General features: G+C 51.3%; 1 protein-coding gene across 2 annotated transcripts in view; it reads right to left on the bottom strand.

Annotated features, from left to right (window-relative positions):
- The window catches only part of NIBAN2 (niban apoptosis regulator 2), a 48,790-nt gene extending 41,690 nt beyond the window's left edge, over positions 1-7,100 (bottom strand). Inside the window, exon 1 of one of the 2 annotated variants that reach the window (XM_059658090.1) lies at positions 6,543-7,100. In XM_059658090.1, coding sequence (XP_059514073.1) covers positions 6,543-6,980 — 438 coding nt within the window. In that variant the 5' untranslated portion in view covers positions 6,981-7,100. The remainder of the gene's footprint in view (positions 1-6,542) is intronic. The other variant, XM_059658091.1, reaches the window with a different exon arrangement.
- Between the last annotated feature and the right edge of the window lie 18,932 nt (positions 7,101-26,032).

Raw genomic sequence — 26,032 nt, forward strand, 5'->3', positions numbered from 1 at the left:
TACCACCCACTGTTCTCACCGCTCACCAGCCCCGTGCCTCCCCGTCCAGGCCGGCACTCTCTCTCCGATCATCCTCTCTCCCAGAGGACGCTGAGGCTCAGCGAAGGTGACCCACTTGTCCCAAAACACAGGTCCATCTAGTGGCAGAGCCGGGCCCCGAACCTCTCAACTCCCTGCTTCTTCTAACTTACCATCCACTGTGTCACCAGGCAGTGGGCCAGAGGTAGTGTATCTCCAAACCTGGACAGTTCCCAGCGGGTGGGACCAGGTGCGCTGGAGAGGTAGGCACTTCCTGCTCTTCCAGTTTTAAAATCTGTGAGATCAGAAGATTGCAGCCTTCCTGACTCAGAGCCTAAGATTCTACAGGAGGGGGGCTCGGCTCCGCAGCTCTGCAAGGGTAGATGGGGGTAGAGGGAGAGGTGGAGGTAGGCATCTGCCTTCATTATTCCTTAGAACTAGCCGGCAACCCTCCTTTCCCAGGCAGGGAAGTGGAGGGGGTGGGGCGGGGGAAGGGGAAGGCAGCTCAGGAATTTGTGCAACCCGCAGGATGCTGCTGCCAGGAACCCAGGGCAAAGTGAGTCATGAGCTCTGCCTGCCCAGGAGGAGGGGGCAACGTGAGGGAGAGCAGGACTGGCCAAGGAGGGACTTAAGTCTCAGAATGAGTAATGACAGAAGGGATAGATTTGTGCAACCTACAGGAGCCTCTGACACATGCAGCTCTGTTCCCACTCAGCTCCCCACATCCTCACGCCCGCGCCCCCCAATGCCTGCTTCCTGTCAGGACCTTTTCCACGTAACCCCCCTGCCCAACCTGGTGGTGTGAACAGCTAAGACCTCGGACTCCCAGGTCTGGGCCTGGGCCTGGGCCTGCCACTGGCTTGACCTACCTCCGCTTGTAACATGTTGGAGAGGGCGCAGAGGGTGAGGATTCATGAGGTATACAGGCAACGGAAGGCCTGGCACATACTAAGTGCTCAGTTAAAGGGTGACTAATCTTACAGAGACTGTTCAGAGACTCATACAGCCCCTCCCTCCTCCATCAACCACCATCCCCAGGCAGGAGACATATCAACAGAGTCCCTGAAGGTACCAACCGGGGAAGTAGCCCGAGTAAGTGGTCACACACCCCCAAAGGTCAATGTCATCAGTCCATGTCCCCAGCTCACAGGCAGCCCCTTTGAGCCCACTACCCTGTGGAAAGATGCTCAGAGGTGTCGGGAGCTCCCAGGAAGAGCCCCCCTTGAAAGGCCCCGATCGGTGTAAGCTGCCAGGGGAGAGTGGGGCCAGAGGATGAGTCTGTCCTCAGCAGGAGAACTGGACAGGGCAGAAAAGGAGGAAGCAAACACAGTGACTCGGTTTGCCCCCGAAAGCCCACAGTCTGGTCACAGTGAGACATGGCAATGCCCAGCATTAGGGGAAAGGCCAAGGAGGTCGCCTTTCTGCGTGGACGGCCTCAGTGGCACAAGAGGCAGCCTTTGGGAGGTTCCAACGACCTACATATACATTGTTCAGTGGAAGAAGCAAGACACAAAATGAGTCGTGGTCTCAGCAATGTATAGCAATAAACACAGAAGGGAAAGCCACGAGAGAACAAAGGGGTGCCCTGGCCCGTGTTGCTCAATGGTTACAGTGTCTGCCTGCAGCCACTGGGTCTCAGGTTCAAGTCCTGGTCAAGGGCACCTACCTCTGTTGCAGGTCCAATCCCTGGCCAGACAGGTTGCCTTCCATCGATTGGGAGGCAACCAATCGATGTGTCTCTCTCATATCAACGTTTCTCTCTCTCTCTCTTTTCACTCCACCCCCCCCCCCCACCCCGGCCCTCTTCTTCTTCCTCCTCCCTTCCGCTCTCTCTAAAAATCAATGGGAAAAATATCCTCACTCCTCAGGTGAAGATTAAAAAAAAAAAAGAATAAAGTGGTTATCACAGGATGGCAAGTGATGCCTATTCTTGTCTAAACTTCACTATTCGGAGGCAGGGAGGGAGGGCCGTGGCCCAATTTGGGTCTAGAACGGTCTCTTTGGCAGTGCGTACGGGAAGAATGGAGGGGTGAAGGGGGAAGGATGGAGGGGTGAGGCAGAAGGCAGCTCCTAGCAGGCTAGGCCAGAGGCCTCAGCAGTGAGAAAGGACAGAGTGGAGGCTGGACAAAGGGGAAGGCAGGGTCAACACCAACAAAAGCACATTATGTAAGAGACACAAGAGCGGAGCAGAATCCCCAGACGTTTCACCCCAGGGACTGGCCCAGACCTTGGCTAAGGGCAGCAGCCCAGGTGGAGCCGGCCAGCTGGGTCCCTCTGCAAAGCCCAGGCAGCAACTAGGCAGCCAGCCACGTGGGTAGGGGGTGGCCGAAGCAGACACCTCCACCCCTTCACTTCTGGGACCCACAGCCACTTCCTAAAGTGGAGAGGTAAATTTTTAAAACCGATTTGGAAAAGGGCATTCATAGTTTTGCTCAATTAAGCAAACAAGACACCCGTACCGACCGGAAGGGGTGTCCCATGTTAACAGCCTTTTCAGAGGCGACGCGTCAAGACATCAACACAGGACCCAGGAGTTCCATTTTGAGGCCTCTGTGACCCTGGAGGCAGGCTCGGGGTATGGGCTAAGAGGTTCGGGCAGCGCGCTGATTACTGGCCAAACGTTGGAAACGACCCACATGTCCAGGACAGGGGATGGGTAGAGAGAAGTCCCCCCCCCAGGAGGACGAGGCAGACGTGTGTGTCCTGACATGGAGAGATGTTCACAATATACTGAGCGAAAGAAGTCAAACCACAGAAACACATAATTGGACGTCTTTTCATAAACAGAGCTAACTGCATGCGTACACAGAGCTGGAAACAGTGACACTTGAGTGATTTCTGCTGGGAGTGGGATTGAAGGGAGGGAGGGGGAGGGAGCTTTGGGCTTTCTATCTCACACTCCCGCATTGCGTGTTCGATGGCCCTGCGGCCACACAATGTTCCCAGTGGACGCCGAGAGATGGGAAGGACTGGAGGAACTGGGCGTGACGACTAATGGGTAGAGTTTCTTTCAGGGGTGATGAGAATGTTTGAAAATTGATGGCGGTGATGGTTGCACAACTCTGTGAATTACACACACACAAAAACATTGACCTGTACACTTTAAGTGGGTGAATTGTCTGGCAGGTGAATTATGTTTCAATAAAGCTGCTCTTTCGAAAAAGAATTAGCAAGGGGAAAGGTGAGCTTAGCAGAAGGGAGGGGCTCAGGTGCGGGCAGACTCCCTCAGCAGCCTCTCAGGTGATAAACTTTACAGGTGTGTGTGTGTGTGTGTGTGTGTGTGTGTGTGTGTGTTGGGGGTGGGGAATCCCTCAGCCCCCACAATCTTATCCTGCTCAACAGACTTTCTAGAGCAATGGAGAGTCCTTCAAGGCTGTACTAGAGGCGGAGGGCCCCGCCAGGCAATGCCTGGCTTTCTGCTAACGGCACAGCACCCGGCCCTTACTTGCACATCTTGAGCAACAGTGAGCTCACTCCCTCACCTGCTCCATCTTGGTTTATGTGGCTCAGACCATATGCAAAGAATCCCCCATACAGCTCTGACACGGGCCACCCCGGCACTTCCACGCTCTTGTTCTAGTCCCGTCCTCTGGGCCCAGCCCCACCCCTTCACCTCCCAGTTCCTGTAGGGTTCCCCCACACTGCCCTCCCGCTCCAGGTAACCCACCACATCTCACACACATGCCAACATGGAAGGAACCCAGGCATCAGGTTTCTGAGAACCTCGGTGAATTCTTGAAGCCAGAGACCCTGACCCCAGGCCTGCACACCCGTCAGAGAGATGGGACCTAACCCACAGCTACCATTGCCCCCTTCAAACTCCAAACACCGGCCACTCTCCTTGCCCACCAGAGGATCAGTCACAGGGAGTCAGTGGCCAGCTCTATCCTAGCAATTGTTTGCTGAGCACTTCCTATGCCGCAATCACTGGGCTGCGTTTCTTACCTTGCTTATCTTATTAAATCCTTGCAAGAGTACTTAGTAGGAAGGGACTATGAGTCCCACTTCACAGATAAGAAAACTGAGATTAAGATGCTGGGCCAAGGTCCTGCCAGCGAATAAGCCTGAGGAGTCTGTGTGAGGACCCTGAGCTGGCTCAGGTCTGGAGGCAACTTGTGGGGGAAATTTGGGATTGTTCGGCTCTGACACCTCTCAGTTCTCAGCTGGGGAAACTGAGGCCCGGAGAGAGCAGGTGGCTGCCCAGGTGACGCAGGCCCCCTGGCTCCCGGGCCAGGGCTCTGTCCTCCAAGCAAACTCCCTCAGGAAAGCAGGAGGAAGTGGTCCTGCCCCAGCCCCACGGGCCCTGGTGTGAGAACAAGCAAGCCCCTGCCTGCCAGCGGCTTTGAAATCCCAGGATGAAAGGGCCTGTGACAGCGAATCAGCAAAACAGCACCGTGGGCAGGAGCCGCCTGACCCCTGCCAGGACTTGCCCGCTGGCATCCACCTGCTCACCTGCTCGGGGGCGGGCCAGCCAAGCCACAGAACCTCAGCAGGCCTCGGAGCTCAGAGCACTGTGGGATGGGGTGTTCCGAACCCTGATGTTTCTACAGGGGCGGCCCCAGCTCTCCTGGGTGAAGAACAGGCCCAGGTAGGGAGGGCACTGGAATTTTAATTGCCTGGCATGAAAGTGCCCACTGCTCTTTGGGTGGAGAGAGGAGGTGCAGGATCCCCGGAGGTGGCAAAGGCAGGCCCGCATTCCCCTCCAGCAGAGATTTCTAAGGCAGCTCACTTCCTTGGAGGGGGGGGGGGGGGGGCGCGGAGGCTTGCTGGCTTCCTCCCCGTCCAACCTGCCACCCCCACACTTCAGGAGCCCCTTCAGGTGAGCTCTGACCAGGAATCTGAGGCATCTGAAGGGGGTTATTAATAGCACTGAAGTGCTGAGAAGAGGGAGGCCAGCCGGCTCTGAATGGGCACAGCCCCCTTCCACCCAGCCTGGTATCCACAAAACAAACCAACCCTGTCCAGGAGAGGACACTTCACCTTTTGTGGTCCCAGCCTCCCCCACCCCCTGTACCTGGCAGGGGAGCCAAGGGGGTGCTGGCAGTTCTCAGCCCAGGAGGTGGGAGGAGGGGAGAGCCAGAGTGGGTGTGGGGAAAGGAAAAACCCCACTGAAGAAAGTGAAGCACACCCCACCCAAGCCGGGTGAGGGGCCCCAAAGGAGGTCGTGAATGGAGGGACTGTTACAGAGCCCCAGGAGGCTGCCACCGGCTGGGAGGGGACAGGAAGACTCCGCCCTGGCCTTCCCCCTCCCAGAGTCCTTGTCCTACAAGCAGAGTTTCAGGACTTAACCCCCTGCTGGTCCCAGGCCTCAGAGGATCTGACTCATTTCGACATCATCCTCATCCCACCCTCATCTCGGCCCAGCCCCAGATTCTGGTACAAAGGGGGAGCTTAGGCTATGGGCCCAGGACCACAGCCACCGGACAAGCCTTCCCCAGCCCCTTCTTTGTGCCCGGAGGGCATGGGACCCGAGTTAAGGGCCACCTGGTCCCTGTTCTCAGGGCAGAACACAGCTGTTGAAAGTTCTCTACCAGGCAATCAAGATCCGTGTAAGCGGACACAGTGCTCTGGGCACAATGGACAGGGAGAGGCAAATACTGGGGGGAGGAACGGTCTCCTCTTTCCATGGGCTGCCCGGCACCCACAGGCACCAGCAACCTGCACACGGGTGCCTCCTCTGTGCCAGCCTCTGTGCCAAGCAAGCTACGTAAGTTATCTCACTTGAGTCTCTCAACAACTCATAACTAAAGGAAGAAATCATTCACCCCATTTCAAAGAGGAGGAAACCGAGGCACCGGGACATTAAGAGGCCTGCCCAAGAACTCAGCCAGGCAGCCTCACCCAGGGCAGGGCGGTGAGCCACAGAACTGGGGTTCCCACTTCTCCCCCTCTCCATTCTCTCGGGCTGGGGAGGAGGAACCCCGGACTCTGCTGCAGTCCCAGGTTTCCCCCAGGGAACAGCAGGAGCACCCTGCTGCCTGAGCCAAAGGATGGGGTTCTGACCCACCGCCTCCAGCGCACCCCGACTATTCCTAGCCCCACTGCCCAGGCTCAGTCCCAGGCATCTATGGGCTCATCCCTGGAAGCCTCAGCCACGTGTACTGGGGCCGGGGCTAGGAGAGCTGGGACTGGGACAGTTAGGGAAGGCGGGCTGAGTGGGCCTGGAATGCTTCCGGGCGGGATACCCGAGGGGGGGCGGGGGCTACGACACCCCCTCCCCCCATAGCTCGATTGGGGTAGTGTGCTGGGGATCCGACGGGACCGGCTCCAAGGGGGTTCCCTTACGGGGAGAGGGTGTCAAGTCCCCTCGGGGGGGAGAAGGATGAGCTCCGACGAGGTTGGGAAGGGGCGCCCAGACGTGGAGGAGACAAGCTCGGACGAGGGACTTGGTCCCCAGCAGCTGCTGCCCTTACCCGGGGCCTGGCCCTCCGAGACCCCAGCCCCGCGCGAGCGGCGGGCCGGGCCGGGGGCGTGGCCAGGGATCCCGGTCGGACCCGGGGCGCGCGGCGCGGCGCGGGACTCACCTGCGATCTGCTGGCGCCGGGCGTCGTCCAGGTGCGTGGACAGCACGTCCCCCATCGCAAAGGAGAGCCGCGGCCCGACCCCGCCGCCACCCGCCGCTGCCCGCGCTGCTCAGGCGGACGCCGCTGGCGCCATGAAGCCGACCCGCCCTGCTCCCGCCGCTCCCGTCGCCCCGGCTGCGGCCTCCGCTCTGCCCGCGCTCGGCTCCGGCCGCGTCGGTGGGGACAGCCCAGCCCCGGCCCCGGCCCCGCCGCGCCCCGCCCCGCCCCGCCCCGCCAGGCGCCGCCCCCGGACCCGGACCCGCCCCTCCTCGGCCCCGGGCGGGCGGGGCAGGCGGCGGGGACGCCGGGACAGCGGGGCCGATGGAGACAAAGAGCTGATCGGAGACGGGAGACCTGGAGAGACGCGGAGAGGCGCGCGGGCCACGGGCTGGGGGGCATCTGAAAGAACAGGTCGCCCTGGGCGTCACTCCCTCCTTCCCTGGGCGGGGAGACAGCCCCAACGCGGAGGACTTGGGGGGCTGGTAGGGGGCGCTAGGCAGGAGTGCGTTTGCGCCCCCTCTTCCCCGCACCCTGCCCTCCCCCGCCCCGCCCCCTGCGGCCGGAGCCCAGGAAGTTCCCGGCCTGGATCCGACCCGCCTGGAAGGTGTGCCCTCCGGTCTTGCACAATGTGCCGGGGAAGGGGCGGGGCGGGGCGGGATGGCTGGTGCTCTAAGGCATTCTTGGTCCCAGCGATGGGAGGACATTCCTCAGGCCCAGCATGTGGGTACTTCCCTCGGGCGGTGGTGGCTCGTGGGACAGGCCCAGGGAGGAATGGAAAAAATAATAGCTCCTTCCAGTTTGCCTAAGACTCAGATTCAAAATCCAGAGACCCAACCCGCAGGCATGGGCTTAGGGTGCCAGGCCTTGCGGAGCTGGGTTGGGTGGATCGCGGGTACCAGAGGAATGTGTTTCAACCCTAACCTTGCGACTTCCCAAGGTGGATGGATGGGTTAACCACCGCGATTCCCAGGTCATGGGCTGGGGTGGCGGAGGCCTTGCTTGGCTGCTGATACTCAGACCCGCTGTGCTGCACCCCAAGGGTCATCCAGTTTTTATTATCTAGGAATGGGATGGAAGGGAAATGATTGCAAAAAAATCAGAAGGGAACTTTTGGGGCAGATGGAAATGGCCTGTGCCTTGACTGGGGTAATGGTCACACAGGAGTCAACACTCAACCTATACATATTAATGATGCATGTTATTTTATGTAAATAATACTTTAATAAAGCTGATTTTAAAATGAAAAGCTATATGGAGCACCTGTGTGTGTCAGACGAGACATTGCAGGTGATGGCGATACATCCGTATACAAGATAATCAAGGTCTTTGCCCTGCGGAGGTTATGCTCTCGTGCTGGAGGGAGAAAGACGGGAAATAAATAGCATGGTTTCAGAGAGTGATAATCATTAAGATAATAAAATAGAATGAGGGGGTAGAGTGGCAGGTGTGGGGGTGCCATCTAGAAAGGTGGTCTAGGAAGGCCTCTCTGAGAAGGTGACACTTTGAAACCTGCTGAGCAGGAAGCCTGTTCCATGAAGATGTGGGCATAGCTACCATTTATGGATCAGGTACCACGCCAGGAATCAGGGCCAAAAGGCCTTCGCTGCCTTATCTACAGTTCTCACCATTTCTCTGTTGGAAGAATCACCAATTGTGAAGATTTTTAAAACATGATATTCTATGATATGCACGTAGCAATCCTTATTTAAACACTGAATAGGTAGGCATGGAGGGGGCATGCCAGGTGGAAGTGTCAGTGTGAAGCCCTGGCCGGTAGTTGATGAGAGTGTCATCCCCATACATCAAGGTTGCAGGTTCGATCCCTAGTCAGGGCGCATACAAGAGTCAACCAATGAATGCAGAAATAAGTGGAACAACAAACCAAGGTTAGTCTCTCCCCTGCCTTCCTCCCTCTCTCTCTCAAATCAATCAATCAGTGTCAGTGTAAGGCAAGTCCTTGGGGACCCTGAGGCCAGGCAGCTAGCCTATAGGGAAGAGAAGAGTGGGGTCCCTGCCATGGTGGGTGTGACCACTGGGAGGCCCCTCCTGCACCGAAGCATTGAATTGCTTTACTTTATTCTGGGAAGATCGTAAGGTTCTTTAACAGTTGTCGGCAGCCCACTATTTTATGTTAATAAATCAGGTCAGTTATGCTCTTTTGGTGGGGAAAGAATGGCATTGTTTAAAGGAAAGAAAATTGAATATAGTCATCAGGACTCTATGAGGAAGCCGAAAGGATTAAGGGTTCCAGGAAGTTAGACATCAGAAGAATTTCTCTACTACAAAAATTGGGGAACCCCTGCCCTTCCACTTGAGAATGTTTTGTTTTTCTCGTTTTCAAAATGCATTCCTTTATTTTCCTCATAAGGCACCACGCATCCTAAACCTTAAGCACGTGGCTGCCACATGACGTCCTCGGTGAGCCCAGGGCTCCCGCGGGCTCTCTGGATCTCACAGCCACAGTAGTTCTTGGAGTCAAACATCACAGCCACATGCTCCTTTGATGACTGGGTTTATTGAACACAAACTCGCTGGATCATTTGTCCTCTGCATAGTCCATTTCTGTTCCTAAAAGTCTTAGCTGTGCTTTCTTTCCGATGACTGCTCTGATTTCATTTGAGCAACTTATTCATCGGAACCTCCTTATGTTTTTGTTCTAGAGCAAGCATGTCAAACTCGCGGCCGGCGGGCCAGGTGCCTTGTTTATTTATGAGGCATGCAGCCGGCCAGCTGCGAGTTTGACATGCTTGTTCTAGACCAGGGATGGCGAACCTATGACACGCGTGTCAGAGGTGACACGCGAACTCATTTTTTGGGTTGATTTTTCTTCGTTAAATGGCATTTAAATATATAAAATAAATATCAAAAATAGAAATCTTTGTTTTACTATGGTTGCAAATATCAAAAAATTTCTATATGTGACACAGCACCAGAGTTAAGTTCAGGTTTTTCAAAGTGCTGACACGCCGAGCTCAAAAGGTTCGCCATCACTGCTCTAGATGTCTAGAGTGTAAGAAAGGCCATTACAACACCCACGTGTCCAGGCTTATCTCTAAGGAGTTGTTCTATGTTGTTAGTGCTGATGGTGTCAGGAGGAGAGGGGCTCCGGTGGGCTACACCTTCCTCCTGCTCAGAGCCCGGACAGCGGCCCGAACTAATGAAGCTGACATCCTCCCCGTCCCTGCTCCCCGGGGCGGCTCGGGCCAGAACTTGGTCACCTCGGCCTCAATCCACCGACATGCGGTGCATTCACTTGAGGCCGTTTTGATGTTCAGTTTTTGGTTCTGAGTAATTACAACACCTTTTCATGCATTTATTGGTTATTTGTAGGGTTTTTAAAAACTCATATCCTCTGCCAGCTTTTCTACTGGGATGTCTATCTTTTGTATTGATCTTTCCCTAGGGCTCTGAGGGTCATTTCTATCCCCCAGGCTCTGCCCCACCCTTGCCTTGGCCCTGGCCTGGAGGCTGGTGGAAGATACCAGGATGAGAACAAAGGCTAGGAATGGTCCAGATCAAGCGCAGGGAGGGGTCCTCCGGCCCACCTGCCGGGCCTGCCCCCTCCCTACAGCTCCTGACTCACCCGGCCTTTGACAGGAAGTGGCTTCTGCCAACCGGCCTCCTGCAGGGCTGCCCCGCCCCGCCCACCCCACACTTAGAAAGAAGAACCCAAAGGTGCAGAATAAGAACACTTTACGGTGAAAGGGAGGGACCAGGAGGCAGGGGCCAGAGCTTGGCCAGGAGCCGGGAGAAGAGAAGGGATCTGCCCCAGAACATCCAGGAGGGTCCCCTGCCAGGACCCCTCCCAGTCTCCTTGGAAGGAGAAAGACCTGCCTTGACCCCGTGGTCCCTCTCCCTCCCAGTTGGCTCTGAGCTCCAGCTCTGCTCTCCCCTCAAACCTGTCAGACCTGAAATAGCCCAGGAGGAAAAAAACAAACACCTCAGGTAAACAACAGGGAGTGTGAATGAATCAGGATTTTGTTTTTAAGAAATATCATGTGTCCGCTGCTGTTTACCCAGTTGGCATGGCCCGTTGTGCAGAAGGGACCCTGGCACCCCGCCCGGACCTCCCCTCTTTATTAACTGTTGGGTGGAGGTGGACGGAGCCTCAGCTCAGCCTGCTCCATCTGTCACCTGGCCTTGGGCTGCTAAACTCCCTTCTTGCTCCTCCGGGTGGCCAGCTCCACCCCACAGCCAAGGCCAGGCCCCATGGCCGCCACCCTGGCTGACTACTGCCCAGCCCTGGGCTGGCCTCCTGCCTCCAGCCTCCCATTGGCTCTTCACTGGAAGCCACCTGCGTTGTTCTAAAACACATATGTGACCAGGTCGTTCCCCCGCTTCAGACCGGCTGGCTCCCACTGTCCTCAAGAGAAAGTCAGACCCAGACCCTAAACATGGCATTAGGGCTCCTGCCAGCCTCTCCATTGCCCCTCTTCCCCTTGCCCTTCTCCGACCTTTCACATCCTCATACAGCCGCGCTCCCTCCTGCGTCAGGGCTTACGCATGCTGACTCCCTTGCCCCATTTTGCCCCACCAGGCGCCATTCATCCTTCAGACCTCAGCTAAAACCGCCCTTCACAGAGGTCTTTCCTGTCCCCGCCTCCCCCGGCGTCGTCATGGCAATCAGCACATTTATAATTCTTTTGTCCTGTGTGGGGATTGCTTCAGTAGCTCTCCCTCTCTGATGACAAGGACCGTCCTCATTCAACATGACATTCCTAGCGTCAGGTGTCATGGGAGGTGAGGTGAGCACCTGCGATGTGCAGAATGCTGTCCTGGGCGCTGGAGGGGGATGTGGCGGCGGGCACCTGCCTGGCCCTGGCTCATGCCTGTGGTGGCCACACTCATTTGACTCCCCAGGTGAGAGCCTCTGCTTGCATACCTCCAAGAAGGGGGTGCTCACCACCTTCCCACGTCACGGACTCCAAGTTGGATCCAACAGCACCAAAGTCAGGCACGGGGGTGTCAGAGGGCCAGCAGGGAGTGAAAATAACCACAAAGGGTTGATGAAAACAGCCAGAGCTGCATCCATCGCGGGCTCAGGAGGCACCCAGCTCTGGGCCACCACCCTCTGCCTCTTTACTCTTCACCACAGCTCTGTGAAAGAGGCCCTTTTTGGGGGGGGGGGCACTCATCTCCTAGGAGACGAAGATAAGACCCCCACACAGCTCTGCCTGCTCCAGAGCTGAGCACACCGAACCACACAGCACCTGCGCTTCTCTGGTTCTCATATGTGAAGCGGGATTCTCGGCTGTGGCCGCTACTGACTCACCCGTTTTTGGTTTTCACGTAGCGATGTTATATGAACATCTTCCTATGCCTGTGGATGTTTAATTCTGCTAGTTTTTAAAATATATGTATATTTTCATTGATCTCAGAGAGGAAGGGAGAGGGCTAGAGAGATAGAAACATCAATGATGAGAGAGAATCATGGATCGGCTGCCTCCTGCACATCCCACACTGGGGATCGAGCCCACAACCTGGGCATGTGCCCTGACCGGGAATCGAACCGTGACCTCCTGGTTCATAGATTGACGCTCAACCACTGACCCACGCCGGCCAGGCTCTGCTAATTTTTAAGGGCTGCATTGTACTCCCTTGTAGGGCCCATTAAACTATGTACCTGTGACCAGATGCTTATTTCCTTAATTAGATACATTTCTAGAAGTGGAATTACTGGCATGCACCTCCTTTTGAGGTTTTTGACACATGTGACAAACTGCCCCACTGGAATGATTATAGAGGCCAGCGTTCTCCTGGCGCTAGCCATGTGCCTGTCATATGTCCCTTGTCCTACTAGTAATTACTACTAATTGCCACCGTTAACTAATCTTATTATTGCTTTGTTTAAATAATTGCATTTAAGTAACAGGAAAGTAAATAATAAAAAATATATATATATATAATTTCAAATAAATGTCAATTTTACTAACATACACACACAAAGGAAAGGAAGGAAAAGAAAGAAAAGGAAAGGAAAGGGAAGGAAAGAAAAAAGAAACCCTTGTGTCCTGCTGACTTGTGCATAAGCCTTGTCTCCCATCTCACCCCACCCTCCAGAGTGAGAGCCCCACAAGCAGGGACCCTGAGCCTGGCCCTGCTCCCTCCCGACTTCCTGGCAAGTCCTGGAGATGTTTGCTGCTGAGCCAGTGCTAACAGTCACTCCCAGTTCCTCTAGGGCCAGCCAGGAGTTTCAGGCCTCACCAACCACCACCCATTTCTTCCATGTCAGGCTGGTTTCCTGCTGGCTGACGCTACCCCTCACCAGCTGGTGATTCAGAGCCTGGCCAGGGTGGCAGCGCTAGCCTACCCAGCCCTGCCAGTGACTAAGCCTGTGGTGAGGCTGGGCTGGGCCTGTTGGGGTGGGGCCACCTCCGCCCCAGCCTGGCCCTCCTTCCTCTCTCCCTTAAGCCGATTTCTGTCCTCGGGGCCTTCCAGATAGAATGAGTATCATCCTGGTTTCTGAATGCGTGAGTGTGCCAGAGGTGACAGACTTGGTCCCCACCCTCCTCGGGGGCAGAGCCTGGAGGACAGAAGCCTTTGCCCTGAGAGGAACAGAGAAAAAGTCCAAGAGGAAGGTGGGGGGAGAGGCGTGAGGAGTGCCCAGGGTGGCCACTATGTGAGTATGGACTGATCAGGGGCCCAGGACAGGGAGCTTGCGAGGACTGGGCTGCCCTACCCCACAGGGTGCCTCCCTCCGTGAGAACTGGCAAAGTCAATGACAACAGCCTTGAGGCAGCGCCCCAGCTGGCTTGGCAATGGCAGCACCGGCTGGATTCTGCCCGGCACCCCGTCCATCCGACAGCTCTGCAGGGGGTTGACCTGTGTGCTTACACATGGAGCCCTGAGCCTGAGCGAGGGGCAGCCGCAGGGGTGGTGCACCCCCCCGGGGGGCATTTGGAAATGTGTGTAGGAGTTGTTTTTAATTATCACTATGCCTGGTGTCTGTGGGGGTGGTGGAGGATGGCTAGTGGCATTTAGTACCTGAAGGTCAGAGATGCTGAGCATTCTGCAGAGGTGGCCAGTCCTGCCCAGGGACACAATCCTCTCCCCAACCCCCAAATCCAGGCTGAGACCCCTCTGCTGCCCAGTAACCCTGTGAAGAGGATCGTGCTGACTTTAGAAGCACCTCCCAAGATTCCAAGTGGTCTTAAGTTACACTGTCTCCTTCTCCCAAGAAGATGTACAGATGACCAACCGATATAGGAAAAGATGCCCAGCTTCACCAGCTGTTACGGAAATGCAAATTGAAACTACAATGAGATCCACCTCACGTCCGTTACAATGCTGTCATCCACAAGACAGGGGATAAGTGCTGGAGAAGTTGTGGTTAAATAGGAACCCTCGTGCACTGCTAGTGGGAATGTAAACTGGTACAGCTACTGTGGAAAACAGTATGAAGGGTCCTCAGAAAATTAAGAACAGAGCTACTGTATGGTGCAGCGACCTCTCTGCTGGGTATCTACCGGAAAATTAGAACACATTCCTTCATAAAGATATACGTACCCCTATGTTCACCACAGCATTATTCAGGGTGGCTAAGATAGAAACAACCAAAGTGTACTTCAGTGTATGATTGGATAAAGAATTTGTGGTCTGTATATACAATGGAATGCTACTCAGCCACAAGGAAAGATAATACATGGGTGGATCTTGAGAACACAGTGAGACCTTGGTTTTCGAACTTAATTCATTCTAGAAGGCTGTTCAAAACCTGAAGCATTTTTCCCATTAGAAATAATGTAAATTGCATTAATCTATTCCAGACCCCCAAATGACTCCCTTTTTTAACCTTTCTTACGTACAGTACATGTCTAATGTACTACTTAATCTATAAATAAACACTTTAAAACAAAAAGGACATGAAATGTAAATGGGAATTTAACAAAAAGGAAATGAAATGTACAGTAAAAAATGAAAATGTAATAATAATAAGCAACAATAATAAGCATAGCTCAGTGGTTGAGTGTCGACCTATGAACCAGGAGGTCATGGTTCCTTTCCTGGTCAGGGCATATGCCCGAGTTGTGGGCTCATTGCCAAGTGTGGGTTGTGCAGAAGGCAGCCAATCGATTATTCTCTCTCATCATTGATGTTTCTATCTCTCTCCCTCTCCCTTCCTCTCTTTAATCAATAAAAAAAATACTTTAAAATAATAGCAATAATAAACAGTAACAACAACAACATGAAAATATTCACAGCACAATTTCCTGAGATGTTAACAGCAGCAAACTGACTCATACTCAAGCATTCTTTCCTTGATTTGTTGCTGGAGAGACGTGTGACTGGTCATACAAGCATCAGCATTAAAGAGTTGTTGGGTTGAGAAGCGAATTCTTCGAGATGGGAGACGTTCATGAACTGAGGTTTGTATCATGCTAAGCAAAATGTGAGGCGGAAAAAGTCAAGAACCATGTGATTTCACCCATGTGGGATATAAAAAAACTGAGAGCAACAAATGGACAAACGACGAACAAACAAAAACTCAGACAATAGTATGGTGGTTACTAGAGGACAAGGGGTTGAGGGGGAGGTAGTAAAGGGCAAAAGAGGTCAAATATATGGTGATGGGAGGAGATCTGACTTTGGGTGGTGAACAGACAATGCAATATACAGATGATGTGTTATAGAATTGTACACTAGACACCTAAATCATTTATTAACCTACTAGAGGCCCACTGCATGAAATTCAGGCAATCAGGGCCGATCTGTGGGGCAACTGGCAGGGCGATCGGGGCCCCCACTGGCACCCGCCTTGGCTGGCCTGGGGCCTGCAGGCTAAGGGCAGCTCCTGCATTAGCATCTTCCCTCTGGTGGTCAGTGTGTGTCATAGCCACCGGTCGTTCCACCTTTTGGTCAATTTGCATATTAAGCTTTTATTATATAGGATAATCACCCCAATACATTTCATTTTAAAAAGATACACTGTCTCATCCTGGCTGGTGTGGCTCAGTTGGTTGGGCGTCGTCCTGTGCACCAAAAGGTTGCTGGTTCAATTGTCAATCAGGGCGCATGCCTGGGTTGTTGTCTCTATCCCTGGTTGGGGGGTGGGCAGGGGCAGCACACGTGCAGGAGACAGCCCATTAATATTCTCTCTCAGCATTGATGCTTCTATCTCTCTCCCTCTCCCTCCCTCTCTGAAATCAATAAAAACATATTTTTTAAAAATATTTCATTTAAAAAAAGATGCATTGCCTCACTGGTCTCGGGGTGCAGCTGATGTTTTCATTCCTCACTTAGTAATCTTGAGGGCGAGGACGTGACTGTAACACCCAGTGCCCCCTGCCTGCCATGCCAGGCATGTGGCCAGGCTTTGGACATGTTATCTTCATGACAACCCCGTGGCCCTGTCACTGTTATTGTCCCCACTTTGCATACGATGAAATTCACGCTCAGAGAGGGGAGGGGAGTCACGAGGGTGGGAAGTCGGGAAGCCCGTTTTACAACCTGGGTCTACTTCACACCAAAGCCCTACTCGCCACTGGTAGGACAGATGGGGAAACTGACACACAGACCCTCTCACTGCTCCCCAAGTAGCCACCGGCAGGGCCAGGCGGAACCGAGGTGTCTGAGTAATCTTCCATTTTCCTTCTGTAAGGTGTCATCCTGTAACTATTTGTTGTTGTTAATCTTCACCCTAGGATATTTTCCTGTTGATTTTAGATAGAGTGAAGGGAGGGAGGGAGGGAGGGAGGGAAGGAGAGAAGGAGAGAGAGAGAGAGAGAGAGAGAGAGAGAGAGAGAGAGAGAGAGAGAGAGAGAAACATCCATGTGAGAGAGACACATCCTGCACACATCCCAACCAGGGCCGGGGATCAAACTTGCAACCCAAGGTACGTGCCCTTGACCGGGAATTGAACCCGTGACCCTTTGCTGTGTGGGTCAATGCTCTAACCACTGAGAGCACAGGCGATGGCTCATGCTGTAACTTTGCAGGACTCCAACAATGCCCTGCTGCGGGGAAAGCCCCTAGCTGCCCTTGAGGTGAGCAGGAGTGGAGTCTGGATGTAATCCAACCTTCCTGTGGCCACGGACCGGCTCCGACCGGCTCTCACCATCCTGGCCTCAGTCTTCAAAAAGTGGAGCTAACAATCTCCAGTTGTAGGGAGGCCATGAAATCAGGCACGTACAGCACTTGGCCAGAGCCTGGCGGGCTCATCAAATGGTAGCTGCTCTAGTGATTGTCAGAATTTAGAGTGGAAGACATGTGGGTCTACAAAGCATCCTAACTCTGATCACCATGGCCAGAGCCAAGATAGAGGTCTGAGCCAAGGGCCCTGGGAGCCCTGAGCTGGGAGGGTGTGGCCGGAGGGCTTCCTGGTGGAGGAGGCTCTGTTTGAGCTGGGCCACAAGACATGGAACAGATTTGCTGGAAAGAAGCCACATATCCCTGAGCCGTAGAGCCTGGATTTGTAGGAATTCTCGGGGGTGGGGGTGCTCCAGGTGAGAAAGAAGGGTCCTGTGAGACCCGGATGAGGCCGGAAGTGTGGCTCTGGAAAACAGAGTCAGGCGGAGAACTTCTTCCTTTTCTTGTCTTTTATTTGTTGAAGCCTCATTTACATATGTCAAAGGCACAGTTCACAATGAGCTACTAAAACATGCTTTTTGCAGCTTTACTGAGATAGAATTAACGCAGAGTAAGCTGCACATATTTAAAGTGTAAAATTTGATGATTTTTTTTGGCATCTGAAGACATCTGCAAACCATAAAATAAAGATAAACTAGCAACACCACCCCCAAAGTTCCCCTGGTCCTTGGTTACTTCTCCCTCCCTCGTCCACCGGACGTGCATCCCAGGCAACAGCTGATCTGATTTCTATCACTGTAGATTCGTTTGCATTTTCTAGAATTTTATACAAGTGAATCATTTACTCTTTTTTAAAAAATAAATATTTTTTATTGATTTCAAAGAGGGAGAGAGAGATAGAAACATCAATGATGACAGAGAACCATGAACCTCCTGCATGCCCCACACAGGGGATCAAGCCCACAACCCAGGCATGTGCCCTTGACCGGAATCAAACCCGGGACCCTTTAGTCCACAGGCCGACACTCTATCCATTGAGCCAAACCAGCTAGGGCAGTAAAACTCTTTTTAAAATACATATTTTTTTTATTGATTTCAGAGAGGAAGGGAGAGGAGAGAGTGATAGAAATATCCATGATGAGAGAGAATCACCAATCGGCTGCCTTCTGCATGCCCCACACTGGGGATTGAGCCCTCAACCCAGGCATGTGCCCTGACTGGGAATCGAAACTTGACCTCCTGGTTCATAGGTCAATGCTCAACCACTGAGCCATGCTGGCTGAGCCATAAATCATTTTGTTTGTTCTAGAATGTCATATACATGAAATGAAATAATGCAATTCATTTTCTTTTGTGTCTGGCTTCTTTTGCTCAATATTATGTCTCCAAGAGTAGCCCGTGTTTTTGCCTGTATCAGTAAAGTACCCCCTTGTATTGCTGTGTAGTATTCCACTGTAGAGATATGCCACAAAATATTTATCCATTCTCCTGCTGCTCCCAGCTTGGGGCTATTGTAAATAAAGATGCTGCAAGTATTCATTACAAGTCTTTCTGTAAACATACATTTTCATTTCTCCTGGTGCCTGGGTCATGGCTAAGAGTGGAATTTCTGGTTCATAGGGGAAGTGTGGCTTATTACTTCAAACTGTCAAACATTTTTTCAAAATGGTTGCGTCATTTTACACTCCTACCAACAATGTCCGAGATTTTACACTCCCACAAACAGTGCCTCCTCCACCAGTTGGTCCACATTCTTGCCAGGTTTGTTATCGTCGATCCTTTAATTTTAGCCTTTCTGGGGATGAGCAGTGGCATTTCATGTGGTTTTGTTTTGCATTTCTCTCCTGACTACTGACTCATCGTGTTTAGCATTCTTTTGTATTTTATTGGATTTTATTTTTCCTTTAAACTTTGTGTTATTACAAAAGTAAAACACATGTAAGATAACACATTCAACTGCAGAAGTACATAAAGTAGAATGAAAGATTTTACCTTATTCTCCCAATTTTACTCCCTGGCATTAGCTAACAGTTTATTGTATAGTGCAAACAGATAAAATTGAACACACACAAATTTACATTTTTAAAAATGTATATTTTTATTGATTTCAGAGAGGAAGAGGAGGAAGAGATAGGAACATCAATGATGAAAGAGAATCATTTATTGGCTGCCTCCTGCATGCCCCCACTGGGGATTGAGCCCACAACCCAGTCATGTGCCCTGATTGGGAATTGAACCATGATCTCCTGGTTCATAGGTCAACACTCAACCACTGAGCCATACAAGCCGGGTCATATTTATATATATTTTTTAAAATATATTTTATTGATTTTTTACAGAGAGGAAGGGAGAGAGATAGAGAGTTAGAAACATCGATGAGAGAGAAACATCGATCAGCTGCCTCCTGCACATTTCCCACTGGGAATATGCCGGCAACCTAGGTACATGCCCTTGACCGGAATCGAACCTGGGACCTTTCAGTCCGCAGGCCGACGCTCTATCCACTGAGCCAAACCGGTTTCGGCATATTTATATTTTTTAATCAGAAAAAAATCCTCTTGTTTTGATTGAAAGTACTATGTGTAGATTTTAGGCTACAGGACTGACATGCATCATATCACTGAATCTGGACAACTGTGATAAGTAGATGATACTGAGACCCAGAGAGGTTAAGACAGTTGCCATGGTCACACAGCTCATAAATGGCAGCACTTAACCCAGGTCTCTGACTTTGAAAGCCCAGGTCGGTTAACTGAGATGCTGTCCTCTTACAACCTCAGATTCACTCACTCATTCATTCGTTTTTTCATTCATTCAACAAATATTCTTGGAGCTGACGCCAGGCCCTGCCCTGCCTTTCAGAGCCACAGATGAGCTGAGGAGTCAGACAGGGGGACTGACTAATATCATTTAGGGAGAAAAGGCTATGATGGGAGAACTAGGGGGGCAAGGATGACCCACATTTGGGGTGAGGAAAGGTGTGAAGAGAAAAGGGAGTCAGGCTGCAGAAACAGCATGTGTATGAGAGGGTGCACTTGCAGGAAGCCCATCTCTTCCCTGAGGCAGGGCTGGGGTCCAGTGGGGGCAGGTGAAGTGGACGGTGCTGGCAGCAAGACCTTGTGACCATCTTTTTAAAAATATGTATTTATTGATTTCAGAGAGGAAGGAAGAGGGAGAGACAGAAACATCAATGATGAGAGAGAATCATTGATCGGCCGCCTCCTGCATGCCCCAGACCAGGGATCGAGCCCACAGCCCGGGTATATGCCCTGACTGGGAATCGAACCGTGACCTCCTGGTGCATAGGTCGAAGCTCAACCACTGAGCCACGCCAGCCAGGCCCTTGTGACCATCTTAAGGAGCCTGGCTCCATCCTGAGCATAAAGAGGAAATCTGGAAGGGCTGGAGCCACAATTTTCAGATTCCTAGATTTTAGGATTTAATTTCTTTTTCTCTCCATCCTACAGGATTCCGCTGCAAGGAGCACAGTGTCTGCGGGTGACCAAGAGGCCACTCAGGCAGGAGGCTCCACAGCTGTCCCCTGGGCCAGATGCCTCAGAGCAGGATTCAGGCTGCCTGGTCCGCCAGGAAGGAACCCACTGCCCCCTGGTGGTGACCAGGGGGAAATCCAACATGGGCAGAAATTGGGGGAATAAGGGCAGGGCAGGCAGGGGTCCTCAGGTCCGCTCCTCCCCCAGGCCTCCCATCTCAGTCACCAGCACTACCACCCTCCCAGCTGTTAACCAGGGCTCCCCCTCCAGCCCCCTCTTTCTCTCATTTCATTCCACCGCTGCCATGTCCCATCCTGCGGCTGCTACAGGCTGATGCTCTCTCCCTTCTGTCCCCCAACCTTTGTCACAGCCTCCCAGCTGGTTTCTCTGCTGTCTCTGGACCACTACTCTAGTCTCTCCACAGAAGCCAGGGCGATCCTTCGTTGTTATTATTTACTTCTGTGACACACAGCAGATTGCACGAATCTTAAGTGCACGGCTTGATACACTTCTGTGCACGTAATCATCCCTGGAGCACCCACCCACATCAAGATGCAGAACATTTCCAGCCCCAGGAGCCCACCCGCTCCCCTCCCCCCAAAGGTAACCAGTATCTCATTTCTATCACCCTATTAGGTCAGGTCGGCCCGTTGTTGAACTGCAAAGAAATGAAGTTACCATGTAATGTGCTGTCTTTGGTGTCCGGCGCACCACACTCAGCACCATGTTTTTTAGATTTAGCCGTGGTGTCGTGTGTGTATTTGCACGTTGTCCTTTTTATTGTTGGGCAGATTCTGTGTGTGAGTGAGCTACCTCCATGTGTCAGTTCTGCTACTGAGGGACGCTGGGGCTGCCTCCAGTTTTGGGGCTGTTAGGAATACACTGCCAGGTGCCTTCTGGTACAGGTCTCTCCTCGATACAACGGGTTTCCATTAGGGACATGCCCAGAGGTGGAGCCGCCGGGTCACAGGGAGGCGGGGCATTGGCTTCAGTAGGTGCCGCTGCAGAGCTTTCCGAAGTGGCTGTACCGACTCACAGGCCCCCAGGCATGTAGAGAGAAGAGTGGTCTTTTAACCTTTTAATTTGGAAATAATTTCTAACTTACAGAAGAGTTGCAAGAATAAGAATAGTACAAAGAGCACTATTATTTTTTTTTGCATTTTAAGACAGTTTCATTTTATTTATTTATTTTATTTTATTTTTTTAATATATTTTATTGATTTTTTACAGAGAGGAAGGGAGAGAGATAGAGAGAGTTAGGAACATCGATCAGCTGCCTCCTGCACATCTCCTATTGGGGATGTGCCCGCAACCCAGGTACATGCCCTTGACCGGGATCGAACCTGGGACCCTTCAGTCCGCAGGCCGACGCTCTATCCACTGAGCCAAACCGGCTTTGGCAAGAGCACTATTATTTTAATTAATATTTTTATTTATTTCAGAGAGGAAGGGAGAGGGAGAGAGGGAGAGAGAGAAACATCAATGATGAGAGAGAATCATTGATTCTCCTGCACGCCCCAGACCAGGGATCGAGCCCACAACCCAGGCATGTGCCCTGACTTGGAATTGAACCATGACCTCCTGGTTCATAGGTCAACACTCAACCACTGAGCCAGGCTGGTTAGGCTAAACTCAACCACTGAGCCTGGGCAAAAGGAATAAATCTGGAAGCCATTACCCTAGTCCTGGCCTCAGGGACCTGCTGTTCCTCCTGACTACCGGCAGGGGGCGGGCACAGCCTGGTTTTGGAAAGTTGTCTCTGCTTGGCCTAAATTCTCTAGATCCACGGGATTACTTAAAAGCAGATGCTGGCCGGCTGGGTGGGCATCTCTGATCTTGGATAAGTCCCCCTCTCGTCTCCCGGCCTCCGTTTTCCTATCTGTAAAGGGCCAGGAGCTCACATTTAATTTCCAGCTCAAACAGCTCAGCCCTGACTTCTCATTCATCCTCACGCTTCATGCCCCCCACTGGGAATGTAATTGTTTTCAATTTAGCACCGATCACTGTTTCTCATACACCATCATCTGATTGACTGGACACTCGATTACAAGCAACCTGTGAGTTTCTGCAGGGCACGAGCTCCAGGTACAAACCCGGCGTGTCTGGCGTGGCACAGGTCACCCAGCCTCAATATATTTTCCGCTCAAAAAGTTATTCATGGTTTTCCTTCTTTCATTGGTTTATGTAATAAATTGACTGTCTTTCTAGTGATGAGATATTTTTATGGGGGTGAGGGAGGGGATCCCAAAGTGAAAATAGTCTATGGTTTTACTTAAAAAATATATATATATACATATATATATATATGGCACTAAAATGGATTGGAACTTTCTTTTATTTTGTTTGTTTCTTTTTTTTTTTCTTTTCTTTTAATTTAAATCTTTATTGTTCAGATTATTACATTTGTTCCTCTTTTTCCCCCCCATATCTCCCCTCCTCCCACTTCCCGCCCCACCCTCCGCCCTCACTCCCCACCCACTGTCCTCATCCATAGGTGCACGATTTTTGTCCAGTCTCTTCCCGCATCTCCCACACCCCTTTCCCCCGCAAGAATAGTCAGTCCATTCCCTTTCTATGTCCCTGATTCTATTATGATCACCAGATTATTTATTCACTTGATTCTTAGATTCACTTGTTGATAGATGCGTATTTGTTGTTCATAATTTGTATCTTTACCTTTTTCTTCTTCTTCCTCTTCTTAAAGGATACCTTTCAGCATTTCATATAATACTGATTTGGTGGTGATGAACTCCTTTAGCTTTTCCTTATCTGTGAAGCTCTTTATCTGGCCTTCAGTTCTGAATGATAGCTTTGCTGGATAAAGTAATCTTGGCTGTAGGTTCTTGGTATTCATCACTTTGAATATTTCTTGCCATTCCCTTCTGGCCTGCAAAGTTTCTGTTGAGAAATCAGCTGACAGTCGTATGGGTACTCCCTTGTAGGTAACTGCCTTTCTTTCTCTTGCTGCTTTTAGGATCCTCTCTTTGTCTTTTGCTCTTGGCATTTTAATGATGATGTGTCTTGGTGTGGTCCTCTTTGGATTCCTTTTGTTTGGGGTTCTCTGCGCTTCCTGGACCTGTAAGTCTATTTCTTTCACCAGGTGGGGGAAGTTTTCTGTCATTATTTCTTCAAATAGGTTTTCAATATCTTGCTCTCTCTCATCTTCTGGCACCCCTATAATTCGGATGTTGGTACGCTTGAAGCTGTCCCAGAGGCTCCTTACACTATCTTCATATTTTCGGATTCTTTTTTCATTTTGCTTTTCCGGTTGGGTGTTTTTTGCTTCTTCGCATTTCGAATCTTTGACTTGATTCTTGCGCTCCTCTGGTCTGCTGTTGGGTGTCTGTATAATACTCTTTATTTCAGTCAGTGTATGCTTAATTTCTAGTTGGTTCTTTATCACAACATCGAGGGTCTCATTAGATTTCTTGAGGATCTCACTACATTTATCGGCGGCTTCTAGACAGTTCTTGAGAGACCTTAAAAGTGTGGTTCTGAACTCTATGTCCTCCATGGACAATTGTCCTGTTTCTTTGTCTCCGCATTTTTTATGCTTTCTTGGTGCACCCCTAGTGGTCTTTGTGTGCAGTCTTGTTGTAGTTAAGCCTTGATTGTTGTCGGCAATACCGGGGGTGATTTGACCTCCAGGCTAACTGGCTATGAGAGTCGGATTGGAGCTTTCTATATGTTTGTATAATCTAGAACAGTTTGTGTAACAGAAATAATCTGTTATGCAAACTATTAATCTGTTTAAAGACTAGATAAGCCCTGGTTGGTGTGGTTCAGTTGGTTGGGCATTGTCCTGGGCACTGAGGTGTTGCCGGTTCAATTCCTGGTCAGGGCACATGCCTGAGGGTTTGGGCTCAATCCCCAGAGGGGGCCACGCAGGAGGCAACTGATAGATGTTTCCCTCTCACATCGATGTTTCTCTCTCTCCCTCTCCCTTCCTCTCACTCTAAAAATCAATTTTAAAATCTTAAAAAAAAAAAAAAAAGGCAAAGTAAAACTCAGTACTCAGCTGTAAAACCATCTAGGCCCAGTGCCTTTTCCACCTCTAACTTTTTATTAAAAATTTAAAATCTAGCCGAAACCGGTTTGGCTCAGTGGATAGAGCGTCGGCCTGCGGACTCAAGGGTCCCAGGTTTGATTCCGGTCAAGGGCATGTACCTGGGTTGCGGGCACATCCCCAGTGGGTGATGTGCAGGAGGCAGCTGATCGATGTTTCTCTCTCATCGATGTTTCTAGCTCTCTATCTCTCTCCCTTCCTCTCTGTAAAAAATCAATAAAAATATATTTTAAAAAAATTTAAAATCTACAGAAAAGTTGAATGCTCTTCAGCTAGATTGACCAATTGTTAACATTTTGTCACATTTGTGAGTGCTCTCTCTCTCTCTCTCTCTCTCCTTCTCTCTCCCTCCTTCTCTCTCTCTCTCTCTCCCTCTCCTTTGTACTGTGTCAACTTAGCTGGAACCACGTCTCCCAGAATTCTCCTCCCTGTGTGGCTCCAGGTCAGGTTGGCCACAAAATAAACTGGCTCACGATTTGGAAGGAGCAGCTATCTCCTATGCTCTGTGCTTTGGAAGAGGGCCTCAGGCGCTCCTGTGCCTGGCACATGGTTGTCCCTGAGCGGTTAACCTGCCTTATTATTGGTTCGGAGCAACACCTGGGCATATGTCTGCTCCGGCTCCTGCTAGGTCTCCTCCTTCGGCTTCTCTGAGCCCTGGGCCCGGCCTGTGTACAGCTCTGCAGTAACGGACACCAGTTCTCCTGCAGGTCACCTGTGTCATTGAGGTTGGAGAGAGTGAGAGACAGAGGTGTCCTTGCTCTCCCCCCGCACGTCCATCTCTCCTTTCCAACTACCGGCCGGTGTAGAGGCCTTGCACAGTCTGTTCCACCAGCACCCACAACTGCATGGGGTCTAGTCCCTGTTACCAACCCCGTATCTTATATCACTCACAGTGGCCCTGCTTCTCTAGATCAAATACACATGCACACACCATATTTAAAATTATTTTAAAAAAGATATTTTTATTGATTTCTGAGAGGGAGGGAGAGAGAGATAGAAACATCAATGATGAGAGAGAATCAGTGATTGGCTGCCTCCCGCATGCCCCACACTGGCCCTGCATGTGCCCTGACCAGGAATCGAACCATGATCTCCTGGTTCATAGGTCGACGCTTAACCACTGAACCACGTGGCCGGGCTGTCCATTTCCCTTCTATCTCCTTCTGGGCTCTGCTCCCTCTGCTCAGCCTTAAGCTGGAGTGCTTCTCAGGGCCCTTCACATGACCCTCAACTCCCAGGTCATCTCAGTCCCTCTTCCTGGTGTCATCCATCTCCTAAGTGCTGGCAGGAATGCCCAGAGCTGGCTACTGACTTTGAACTCCTATCCAACCACTTCTTAATGAAGCCCAGCCTACCCCCTTTAACATACAAGTTGTCCCACCTCCTAGTCCTGACCTTACCTATCATTACCACAGCACTTAACACCTTCTAACATACGATATAATTTAGCATTTACTTATTGTCTTTCCCCCTCTACAATGTCAGCTTCATACCCACAGGGAATTTTCTCTTTTGTTCATTGCTGGGTCTCCAGCTCCTGGCACATAGTAGGTGTTTAATGAATATTGCTGAGTTGATGAATGCCACCGCACTTTGCCTATGCCAGAGGTTCCCAAACACGGCAGCCTTTCTCGGTAATTTTTTCACAGTCCTTGACCCAAATGAAAACCTAACAGCTCTGCTTATGAAGTAGTTAGGACCTAACAGCTTAGTAACCATTTGAAAAAAATAATACCCACAGATTGAAAAAAATGTTAACTATAATTCTTAATGAATCACCATTGCTGACTAATGGGATGTGGACACCGTCTCAGACCTTGGAAGCACATCAGACAGCACATGTTCACAAGAGCCTGTGCTCTCGTCTT

This window comes from Myotis daubentonii, chromosome 11, assembly GCF_963259705.1.
Source record: "Myotis daubentonii chromosome 11, mMyoDau2.1, whole genome shotgun sequence".
Lineage (NCBI taxonomy): Eukaryota > Metazoa > Chordata > Mammalia > Chiroptera > Vespertilionidae > Myotis > Myotis daubentonii.